General features: G+C 51.8%; 4 protein-coding genes across 4 annotated transcripts, besides 1 other annotated feature; 1 reads left to right on the plus strand and 3 right to left on the minus strand.

The window, feature by feature from the left end:
* Positions 1-1036: 1036 nt before the first annotated feature.
* NFIA_012270 (putative adenosine deaminase) lies at positions 1037-1975 on the plus strand (the record flags this gene model as incomplete). The annotated part of the gene is made up of 2 exons (XM_001264434.1): positions 1037-1711; positions 1784-1975. 2 exons carry the CDS (start codon positions 1037-1039, stop codon positions 1973-1975), a joined length of 867 nt encoding a protein of 288 aa, XP_001264435.1.
* A 130-nt stretch (positions 1976-2105) lies between these two features.
* NFIA_012280 (uncharacterized protein) lies at positions 2106-4793 on the minus strand (the record flags this gene model as incomplete). The annotated part of the gene is made up of 1 exon (XM_001264435.1): positions 2106-4793. The coding sequence occupies one exon, from the start codon at positions 4791-4793 to the stop codon at positions 2106-2108; it is 2688 nt and encodes an 895-aa protein (XP_001264436.1).
* Positions 2739-3536: a mobile genetic element.
* A 532-nt stretch (positions 4794-5325) lies between the features above and the next one.
* On the minus strand, positions 5326-6913 carry NFIA_012290 (putative cytochrome P450 pisatin demethylase; the record flags this gene model as incomplete). The annotated part of the gene is made up of 2 exons (XM_001264436.1): positions 5326-6745; positions 6810-6913. The coding sequence occupies 2 exons, from the start codon at positions 6911-6913 to the stop codon at positions 5326-5328; spliced, it is 1524 nt and encodes a 507-aa protein (XP_001264437.1).
* Positions 6914-9055: 2142 nt separating this feature from the next.
* Positions 9056-11022, minus strand: NFIA_012300 (nucleobase cation symporter-1 family protein; the record flags this gene model as incomplete). The annotated part of the gene is made up of 5 exons (XM_001264437.1): positions 9056-9580; positions 9640-10367; positions 10424-10673; positions 10736-10806; positions 10923-11022. The coding sequence occupies 5 exons, from the start codon at positions 11020-11022 to the stop codon at positions 9056-9058; spliced, it is 1674 nt and encodes a 557-aa protein (XP_001264438.1).
* Positions 11023-11378: the final 356 nt, after the last annotated feature.

The raw sequence follows: 11378 nt of genomic DNA on the forward strand, positions 1-11378 counted from the left end.
ACACATTCAGCTGTCAGGCAATATGGTTTTCGAACATTTGGCCTGGCCACGTACCTTATCATTTAGGCGACGCAAGAACATACGCGTTCCGTCTTTATCGGCCGAGTTGAAGCCAATGGTCGCTTCAGGTCCACGGAATTGACCGCAGAGAAGGCTCTACGCGTGCTTCACGGTCTCTCTTGAATTTCGCGGCACTATGGATACTAACGATGGAATATGAGGGCAAAGGGAATCATGCGTCGGAAAGAGTTCGGGACTATATTCTTGTAGACGATGACGAGTCGACTGTAGTTCACATAGCAAAGTAGCGCTTTGTCTTCCATATTACCACTGCTAATGATATTCCAATTATCTGACCTTTGAATGCTTCGTTCCTCTCCAGATAGGAGACTCTTGGCTGAGTAGAGTGATACGAGAACCTCGATGCGTAGATTTTCAGGAATATCCCGACATACTTTTATAAGGTAGTATTCCAAGTAGTTCAGAGGCTTGACTATTACTAGCAGTAGTGGTGAGTGTTGAATAGTCCCGAGAGCATGGAAATTATCTCGTACCCATACTACAAAAGTAGAGACAAAAATGTTGTTCATCCTCACTGTGCAGATATTCCTGCAGAACTTGTGAGGAGTCAGTCACCGCCACCTTCGCCACAGCAACTCCCTTGTAGCTTCATCTTGTACCACCCAGCTTCCTCGTCCGTAGCGACTGGAGATAACACAGAAGGATAACAAGCAATATAATGGACGTTTCAAAGCCCGTAGATGTCGCGTTCACCAAGGCGCTACCCAAGGTCGAGGTATTGTAGTAACTTCCTCAACACATCTGTCAGAGTCTAACGAGTTCCAGGTCCACGCTCATCTGAGCGGCAGCATCAGCCGCCAATGTCTTCATGAGATCTGGCTGAAGAAGAAAGCCCAAAATCCCGACTTTGATGTCGAAGATCCCCTGGTAGTCATGCCACCAGGAAAAGTCGATTACTCTCTGCAGACGTACTCCAAACACCTGACAACCTGAAGAACAAGAACCACCCACTAAGATGCATAGTTTCTTTTCCGTCTTCTCCAAATCCATCTACCAACTCTGCAACGACCTCGACAGCCTCGCCTACGCCACCCACTCCGTCCTACAGAACTTCCTCGCCGACGGCGTCCGCTACCTCGAACTCCGCACCATCCCCCGCGCCTCGCCCACCCTCGCCTTCACCCGAACAGAATACCTCACCACCGTCCTCACCACCATCGAAACTTTTTTGTCAGTTCACTCCCCCCAAATCTCAGTCTACCTCATCCTCGCCATCGACCGCGGCAACAACACCGCCGCCGACGCCCTCTCCATCATCGACCTGGCCATCGCGCACCGCCCCCGCGTCGTCGGCGTCGATATCTGCGGCAACCCCACGAAAGGCGACGTCGCGCTCTACGGCCCCGCCCTCGCCAAAGCCAAGGCCCACGGCCTAGGCATCACCGTGCACTTCGCCGAGACGCAGGCCTCCGGCTCGGAGCGGGAGCTAAGCACGCTGTTATCGTTCCGGCCGGACCGTCTGGGCCATGTCATCCATGTGCCGGAGGACTTCAAGCGCGAGATTGCGCGCCGGCGCCTGGGGCTCGAGCTGTGCATGTCGTGTAATGTGCATGCGGAGATGATCGATGGGGGGTTCCCCGCGCATCATTTCGGGTATTGGAGGCATGTGGATTGTCCGGTTGTGTTGTGTGTATGTTTCTTCGCTCTTTTTTCTACGCCATGTTCTTTGGTGAAGGTTAGGTGCTGACGGGTTGAGATACAGACGGATGATATGGGCTTCTTCTGTAGCCCTGTCTCGAATGAGTATCTCCTGGCGGCGGAGCACTTTGATCTGGGCAGGGCGGAGCTGCTTGCGTTGTGTCGCGAGTCGGTGGATGTGATTTTTGGAGGGCAGGCTGAGAAGGAGCGGATGAGGGGGCTTTTGCTGGATTTCGAGGATACGTATACATCGTAAAGGGATTACTCTAATTGGGTTATGGCTTTGATATGAATGGTATGAATGATATGAACGATTCATGAGATATGACTATGGAACGTTTGTCAAAAATCAAATAGGTATCAAATTATTATATATTACATCAACATCAACCTTGCCATCTGAACTTGCCCTCTCTCAGCGTCTCGACAACCCCCAAAGGCATGAACTCCCTGTTGACAGCCGCCAGACCTCCGAACTTCTTGACCATCTCCTCGTGATACACCTCGGCCGTCCAGCGCCAGTACGGTGTCATCGTCAACCACGAATCTGTGATTCCCCGACCGTCGCCCGACCCCGTCCTCCTCAGCGACATGACGCTACTCCGAAACCCGGCCGTCTGGCTGACGCTGACCTCCTCTGGGATGCGGATCAGATCCTTATACGCCTGCAGCAAAGCCCGGCTGTAAGACTCTGGATATCGCATGAACTCGTCCAGCGACATGAACGTGGCCGGGCTGTCATCATCGTCGAAGTCAATCTGCGCCGAGCTGCAGGGCCCGTCCTTCTCGAACCGCTCCTTGGCCGCATGCCAGGCATCCTCGTCCTCCAGGAACGCTTTCTGGAGCCGGCGCTGCGGCGTCTGCTTGATGTCCCCACGCATTGCCAGAAGCGGAATGTACGGATTCAGCAGCTGCAGGCCACCAAGCTCGATGGGGAAGTAGAAGAAGCCGTCGGGAAGATCGCGGACGCCGAACCTGTCCGCGATCATCTGTCGCAGGTGTGCGGTGACGCCGTCGGGGAACAGGATCCGCTCGATGCGGCTGAGCGTCGAGATGGCCATGTCGATGTGGCTCCGGCCAAAGCACATGGCGGGTTTGCCGAAGTTGTTTGTGAAGAATCGCGCAAAGTAGCTGTTCCAGGCTTGTACCCAGGCGAAGATGCTCTTGCACGAGGCGAGCTGGTGGCCGAGTTCGGCAATGTGGCTGTCCACCTGCGACTGGTCGATGATGAAGCGGCCTTCCTGCGGGTCGAGCTTCAGAAAGCCCCAGCGGATGTCCCCGGTCGGTAGCAAGGATGAATGTTCTGATCCGGCTGGGACTTCGCTGCCCTGACGGGGGTTTGGCTTTGTCAGTCGGACTGTTCCTGTCTTTTCCTCGTTGAACTCAAGACCCATGACCTTGGCGAACTTGGTCATGGCGCCCCAAGCTTTGACGCAGGTCTGCTCGCGGCCCCAGAACCAGAAGTCGTCATGCAGACGGTACAAGTAGGCGCCCTCCGTGCTTTGGTTCACCGCGTAGTCCATGCAGAAGAGGACCGTCTCGCCAAAGCAGTCCGATAGCGTATGACTTATGGGAGCTCCCCGCCTGCGAACCTGCACCGCGGCGTTCTCTCCGTCCTGCGTGAATTTGAGTGGCGCTTCGAGGAAAACCTTGAAAAAATGGAGCCAGTTCTGGGGAACCCCGAAGTACTCCAACACCGCCAGAACGGTCGCGTGTGACAGCGACGGGCCAAACCACTTGAAATCGGAACGGATGGCCGTAAATTGGCCGTACTGTGTGGTGTGGATGATTGACTCTGTGATCAGGAGGTGAAGCAGCGCGTGCTTGGTGTCCAGGGGGTTCTTGCGCTTTTCTCCGTCGGTGATATCGTCGCTGCTCGCTTCATCACTGTACTCTGGAACACCTGCTTCCACGGACGACGGCAGCTGGGTCATAAAGTAGTCCGTCTCGTACATCTGTCGTCTGTAGTCATTCACGCAGCCGCCGCGGACCGTCGAGTCCAGAAAATACCTGCGCCGTTCCCGCTCTTCCTTAGAGATTTGCTGGCGCGGCGATTTCCAAGCGCGCGTTTTGAAAAAAGCTTTGAATGCTTTCTTGAACGCCACCGACCATTTGAGTCCCAGATATTGGAAGAGAAGACTGTCCAGCAGATCCTCGTCCATGAACACTCTGTACTTGCCGTTGAGCTGACGACGCATCTCAACTGGTATCCCCTCCTCAGGCCAATTCCAGCTGTCCAGCGCAGCCAGACGCATATTTAACACATCTGCCACCTCCTGGGCTACTGCCTTGTTGCGCATGAATTCCCTCAGGATACCCATCTTCTCCTTGGTGAGCAGGTCAGTCTTCAGTAGTGACTCGGAGACCCACTTGAGGTCGGCGACGCTGAACCACTTCTTTTTCGCGGCGAATTCGGTCCCAAACGACTTGATCCTCTCCCGGAGCTCCTTGAGCGCCTGCTGGGTCAAGGGCGTGGTGTTGAATAGACCATCAAGGTACGCACGGATCGCATCGGCATTTACGTCCGTCGTCGAGAAAACCAATGACTCCCATGTCGCACGCTGCTCTTGCATCTCCGCGCGTCCCACCGACTCAAACTCTTTGCTGGCGCCCTGCTCAGCCTCCAAATTCTCCAGCCAATCCGTCACCAGATCACTGTAGAACGCGGCATGCTCATGCTTCAGCTCGAGCGACCGCAGCTCCTCCTCTAGCTGCGCGATCCAGTCTCTCAAGCTACTCTCAGAAACAGAAGGGTCATACTGACTCTGTAGGAGGAAGCGGCGAATGTTGGTGTATGTGGCGCGGTCAGAGCAATCTGCGACTCTGGCTGTCTGCTCCTCAGTATCCTCCGCGTCGAGATCCTCCTTATCGAAGGCGTCGTTGGGATCACCGTTGAGCTTCGTGACTCCCTCGAGGAGGACTTGGACTCTAGAACGCAGATCGGGGGCGTCCCGCGCGTCTTTGAAGATCTTGTCCTTGCGTTCTTCAAAGCGCTTGCGCTGTTTCGAGAGTTCTTTGATTTTGGTGGCGGTGATGGATTTGAGGGTTTGAGGAAGGGCACTGGTGGATGCCATTCTGAGGCGATGGAATGGGTAGATCTTCAGTCCCTCAGCGATACAGTCTCAGAGATTTCATGTACTGTCCTCGGTCTCCTCACAGTCAATGAAGAATAGTGAGTCGTGAGAACCCAGGAGTGTGGCTTTGAAGAACAGAACACAACACAACACCGTCGTCCTAAGGATGCCAGCGTCTAGAGATAGAGAGTGAGTAAGATAGAGACAGAAAGACGAGAAAAGAAGAGATGATGGAATTAGTATTTATGTCTGGTGTGACGAGAGTAAAATCTTAAGGTAATAAACAGTGGAGATGGAGTAGATGGTGGTGCGTGGATCTGGGCGCAGATCGGCCTTTGTCGGGGTCACAAAACAGATTAGCCCAGCATGTCTAGCAGCTGGTTCGACTCTTTCCAGCCAGACAATGAATCGGACAAGGTTTTGAGTCATATTTGGCTGCATTTGTGATTCATGGTCTGTTATTGACGAATAAGACGCAGCAACGGATGTAAGTGTGCTTTTAGGCTACCAGGATACCAAGCTGAACTATGCTTCATTCGCTCAACGACAGGTCAAGCCGCTCGAATTCAATCCAACACTCGTCATACTGCATCTCAAGGAAGCTGTTGCCTCGCAACTCGCCCCTACTGCGGAATTTCCATTGCTGGACGATCCCAATCACTGCCTGCGCAAGAACAAGCAAGGCCAACTCACGTCCGATACAGCTCCGCGAGCCTTTGCTGAATGCCACAAATTTGGTCTCCATCTCTCGACGGTGTTGCTCACTCCCCAGCCAGCGCCGTGGTTCCCATTCATCAGAGTCATTGCCCCAGAGTTCTCGCGATCGACCGAGCACAAATGTATTCGCAGAGACCGTGGTTCCGACAGGCAGCGGAGCACGGAGGCTAGGTATGGCCATCTCAGCGCCAGGTCTAATCACTCGGGGGAAAGCAGTCGGAAATGGGGCGCTTAGTCTTAACGTTTCTTTAATCACCGCCTGGAGTTCCGGCGACGATGGCCCTAAATCATGGCTCTGGGAAGCGCGAATTTGCTCTCGAATTCTTTCCTGCCAAGCTTGGCCGTCTTTCGTGCCCAGGTAGAATATAACTGCTGTCAGAGCAGCCGCTGTGCTTCCTGGTCCTGCTATGATCAAGTTGGACGCCTCCGACGCGACTTCGGCTGAAGTCATACGATTCGCATCGTCCGTAGGGACTTCTAGCCAGCCCTTGACGATACTGGGCTGGGAAGACGCAATCACTTGTTTTGGGTTCCTCAGGAGCCTCGGCATGGCTACGCCCATGAGGCCCGCCATACCGGTGAGTTCACCTTGCTTGCTGTAAGTCGGTCGGCGCAATATTGCATCAACAGGACGCGTGTTCATGAGCCACCCAAAGGCCGGCCAAAGTGAGAAACTCCAGGCCATTTTGGTCATGATGCGCAGATTTGAACATACCCCTTCGCCAGCAGGGGTATCAGTATACGGGTGTGCCGATAGCCTAGGGCCGAAGACCAGCTCAAGCATTGTGTCTAGCGTGAACTGATGCACAATTGGTGCCATATTCACCGCAGTAGTACCATCATTCTTTGCATCTAGCAGTGGACCCTTCGACTGTGACTGCAGCCGTGCCAGCAGAATCCCCACGTGCTTATCGATGACAGGCTTGTATGAAGCAATCCTGGTACTAGTCAAAGCTGGACTGACCACCTTCTTCTTCTTGACTCGGTGACTGGTCTCTGTCTTTGCAGCGAAGATGCTTTCGGGCCGGCTGCCCCGGTCGCGACCAAAGTCATAGAATTCGTCCTTCTCGATGGCCTTGTTGAAGCCATAGATGGCCTCGAAATCATCCAGGCTGGAGAATGATAGCCAGTTGGGTGCAACTCGTACCACACGACCGTATCTAGCGTGTAGACGCTGTTCTATTAAGTGATGCTGGCCACTGAAGAATGTAACGAGTCTCCTGATGGAGTTAGCCCTAGATCTTCGTTCAAGCTGAAGATCAGATGTGAACGAACCAGGCATTAGAGATGTGGGCAAACCAAGGCCCAGGATAGCGAGCGAGAGGATGAAAGTAGCAGCGATAAACGACACGGGCTATGAACGCTGCCAGCGTGAGTGCGACCAGAATCATGGCCAAAGACATGGTGTCTCTGGGAATCGACGTGCTCTCAACAGACAAATAACTGCCGAGGTGCCATCGGGATGAGAAGAGGTGACGAGGTCACGAATAAGTAATGTTTGTAATTGGTAAGTTATATGTATCAGAGCACTTTGAAACCCCACCAGGTCTGTGCATCGACTGGGATACATTAATAGCATCCCTTTGTCCCCTGTCGCTCATCCGTCATCCTGCAGTTCAATGTTACCATATACCGGAGTCCGAGTTGTCGCAAAACAGACGCCGAATGTCACGCTCGAATTGCTGCGGTCCTCAAGACGCTGATCACCCGGCCTATCTCCCACAATCCGCCGGCTCGTGCTCAAGTACTTCTGTCGAAACGACTGCCACAGAAACGACCCGAAAAAGCAGTTCCAAGAGGCGCAACGGAGGGACGCTACTTCAAGAGCATTTAGCCAACCAACCTGCTTTCCGATTGTAACGGTGTCCAAATCCTTGCTATCGTCCCAAGTTAATGGCACCTCCGGTGGTGCTTCCCATATTTTCCAGAGCGAGACAATATCACATTCACAACACAAGTGAGGTTGTTATTCACTAAAACCGCTGTCCTTCTTCTACAACCTTCTCTATGAAGAGCCTTGAGAGCGAAACTTCGAGGTCACTGGCTGCTATCTGTCTGCTGACTTGCAGATAGTGCTCCTGAAATGCCTGCCAAATCGAACAGCCACATCTTGGTCGAGGGTAGAATGGGTCATTTCGCCAGAAAGCCCCTGGCAGCTTGTTCAACTCCATGCTCATTCATCGCCATGCTCCTGCACAAATCAAAGCCGAGTACCCACATGGTATGCCCACCAAGAACATTCACCCATTGCCCCTCCTGTCCTTTGTCAGGGGGTGCCAGAACAAATTCTACGTAGTTGGCATCTATCTTCGCTATCCAGTGCATTATGGCAAGGATTTCCGCCATTGCTTGCGCATATTGAATCATGTGCTGCGCTGGTATCCCAATCTCCTCGATTTGATCAGCATGCAAAGGATAGTTTCGCAGAGAAAATGCCTTGAACTTTGATGGCCGTGCGGGTTGGTTGTTCTGCGTCCCTCTCCTACCTAAGTAAGACCGTATTAGGCAGTCTTTATTAGCATCACTCTGCAGTATCTCTGCAGCAATCTCTTAGGGCAGTAGGTTGCGATCAGCACCTCCCTGGTTGGCTGGGGAAACGGAGGTATCCTCTGCGATTCAATGACATTACAAGGTGAATATCCCTCAGGAAAACGCAGGAGGTTATCAGCCCACCAGCTCGAGTCAGTCGACTGGATGAACTTGTAGCAATAGAGTATCCGGACAGATAAGCTGACATTTGTCACTTGTTGTAGACTGTTGAGAATTCTTTGATGCATCTCAAAGTCATTCTTTAGTGATCGGTCACGCCCTCCATCTTTTCTCTTCAAGGCTGGTCCTGTTGCCCCAGTGGCCCAGACTGTTCCGCAGAAACCAGCTCCAATGCGGTGGAGTTTTGTAGTGTCTGTCTCAATCATTGCCGTGTCTGAGAGCAATGTACTCTTGAGTTCAAGCTTGATGTAAGAATTGTGTAGATGCAGGTAGATGAAGACAGAACGTGGGAGATGGGATTTGGGCTGCAGTCGACGTCATAAATACAGCTATTTGTTATGGGGTGCCTGACCAGGCTACCAGAAACATCTAGACTAGATTGACCCTTGGATGCGTTTATGTGCCTCAGGCCGATTGCTAGCAGAGCATCCCAAGCGCTACAACATCTCAATGGTTGCTAACTATGACTCACTTAAGATTGAAAAGGATTATTGATGCCTAGGGGTAAACAGTTCACCTCTTCATATGTAAAATGATCATATAGCCAGTTTAATAGGCGAAATGTGTGTAAATACTTACGGAGGATGTACACTAAGGCTTTCGTGCAAACACTGCGAGTCTTTGTTGAGCATAGGATTCTATGGAAATAGATACACCACGTGTAATGGCTATTCCGAATTATATCAAATGCGAGGCTTAACGAGCGGAAGACAGGGGTATTTCTGTGAGCTAGATCGCGCGCGGAATACGTTATTGAGTCCTGCAAAACAAGTCGTCATCACGAGTGGATCGTCATTAAATATGGGATATCATTAAAATAGCGAAGAGGAATTCTATCAAACCATTGCCCCCGAGGCAATCTTGGCTCCTTTCCGATCCGAACCTGAGTCCTTATCCAGCGAGCTCACTTTCCCTGGCGTGTGCATGTCATCCGAGTCCACTTCCTGTCCATAGGACACCTCGTCATCGGAGTCCACTTCGTTCCATCTGTCGCTGGATGCAGGCAAAGGAAAGATGCGGGTGAGGATATAGTACATCACGGCGGAGACGAAGAAGCCCGAAAAGTAATTGATGTTGTAAATATACTGAGCTCCCAGGGGCACGGTACGACCAACAGCGCCTGCAAAGCCGACGATATTGACAAGAATACCGGAGAGATACGACGCATACGCATGCCAGGAGAATCCGAAGACGAAGTAATACGGCCCTCCCTTGCTGGCGTTATAGAGATCTTTGACCTGAAGGTAGCCTTTGCGGTTGAGATAGTAGTCACAGATCATGGGACCGGCAATGGCGGACAGGAAGATGGAATAAGCCGAGAGATATGTGGTGAACTGGTTGGACGAAGACACAAGGTTCCACTACAAGATGTCAGTGCTTGTCCTAACGCAGCCAATGCAGATGAGCCAGAGGGGCATACCGGACACATAGCCAAACCAACTGCAGCACAGATATAGCTACCACGCCGGATGTTGAGATAACGCGGGAGCAAAGCAGTCAAGTCGGTACCAGCAGAGACGGAGTTGGCTGAAATGTTTGTTCCCAACTGTGCGAGGGCAAATCCAGTGGCAATCACAAAGATGCCGAATCTTTCACCCGAGCTAGCTCCATCCAAGAACATTCTTAGCAGGTCAAGCGGATTCCACACAGGGACAGTGTTGTAGATGACTGCGGAGGCTGAGGATGCGATGATGCCGATAAACGAAGTGATGCCGAAACCAATGGGGATCGTCAACAGTTGCGACCACAATGCATCCTTTGGCTTTCTCGCAAATCTCGAGAAGTCGGGATCATTCATGATGAGAGCAGCGAAGTTTCCTAGGCAGCTCATGATTGCCTTCACGATCGCCCAGGCGAGAGTGCTCCCGTGGACTGTAGCGGGCTGATGTACAACCGGTCCAATACCATTTGCGCGAGCAATCGACCAAGCGAAGAAAACTATGGCGGCAATAGGAGAGTAAATCGCCTTGGCGGTAAACAGATGTCTAATCTTATGGATGGGGAACCAAAGAGCAGGTAATGATAGGAGCCAGAAAAGGAAAAAGCTGACGAAGTCCTTGGTCTCGACGCCGGCGCTGGCAGGAAGGGAGTTGTGAAGATGGGCATAGCTAGGCCAGATGGCCTCGATCATCACAGTGACACATTGTCCTGTCAACAATCAATCTCTATCCTGAAGCTTACTGGTCGACGACAAACAAACTCACCTCCAATGTATGACTGCACTCCGTACCAGATGACAGCCATAACGGCACGGTTCAGAACCGGCCAAAATGAACCCCAGATTCCGAAACTAGATCGTATAGCGACAGGAAATGGAACGTGGTATTTCGCACCGATGCGACCAGTAAGACAGATAAAGACGGCTGCGATGAAGTATCCGACCCAAACGCAGATCCAAGACTGCCACCATGAGAGACCGTCGACAATCATCGAAGAGGAGATCATCCAAGTGTTCTATACCGAATCAGTATCAGCCTGCCTCAAGCCTTGCAGCAATTCCTGCGCTTGCAACTTACGATATTTAGCGAATCCGCAATCCAGAAAGCGATGAAATTGAACCATTTCCACTGACGCCGGTCAGGATCAACTGCAAGACGAAAGAACACCGGTAAGCTTCATTTCGAGCGGGAAAATCTCAACAGGTTTAAGACAAGAACGCCGTCGCGTAATCGAATAAGCCGACGGCCACAATGCGAATCTCACCTGGCCGCAAGTCTTCATTTGTTAACATCAACTGAGCATTGCTCAGTCCGGGCTCTGATGGCACCTTCAGCTTTTCAGCCCATCGCCTGATTTGGGCCATACTGTGTGTAGCACTGCAATGAAGGTTGCAGTGCTTTTCGGCAAGAAACAAAAAGATGATGAGGTACACAACGCAAGACTCTATACCATTCACGCGCACTCCAGTAACACAACCAACTTCATGCCATCAAGAGAAATTCATATGAATATAAACTCAGGTACACTAACCACCCCATGCCTTGGATAAGATAAGACATTATGTTGCGTCATGACCCAATAAACCCAACCTTGATAAACCTGGTGGTGACCCATCCACAATGACAGCCCCGATAGGTAACCTTGAGTTGCAACCAGCCAGTAACATGCGACCACTATCTCCAGTTGGAACAGGGGAAGATTGCAAGTGCACTTATGATA

The sequence above is a fragment of the Aspergillus fischeri genome, genomic scaffold, assembly GCF_000149645.3.
Source record: "Aspergillus fischeri NRRL 181 1099437636249 genomic scaffold, whole genome shotgun sequence".
Taxonomy (NCBI): domain Eukaryota; kingdom Fungi; phylum Ascomycota; class Eurotiomycetes; order Eurotiales; family Aspergillaceae; genus Aspergillus; species Aspergillus fischeri.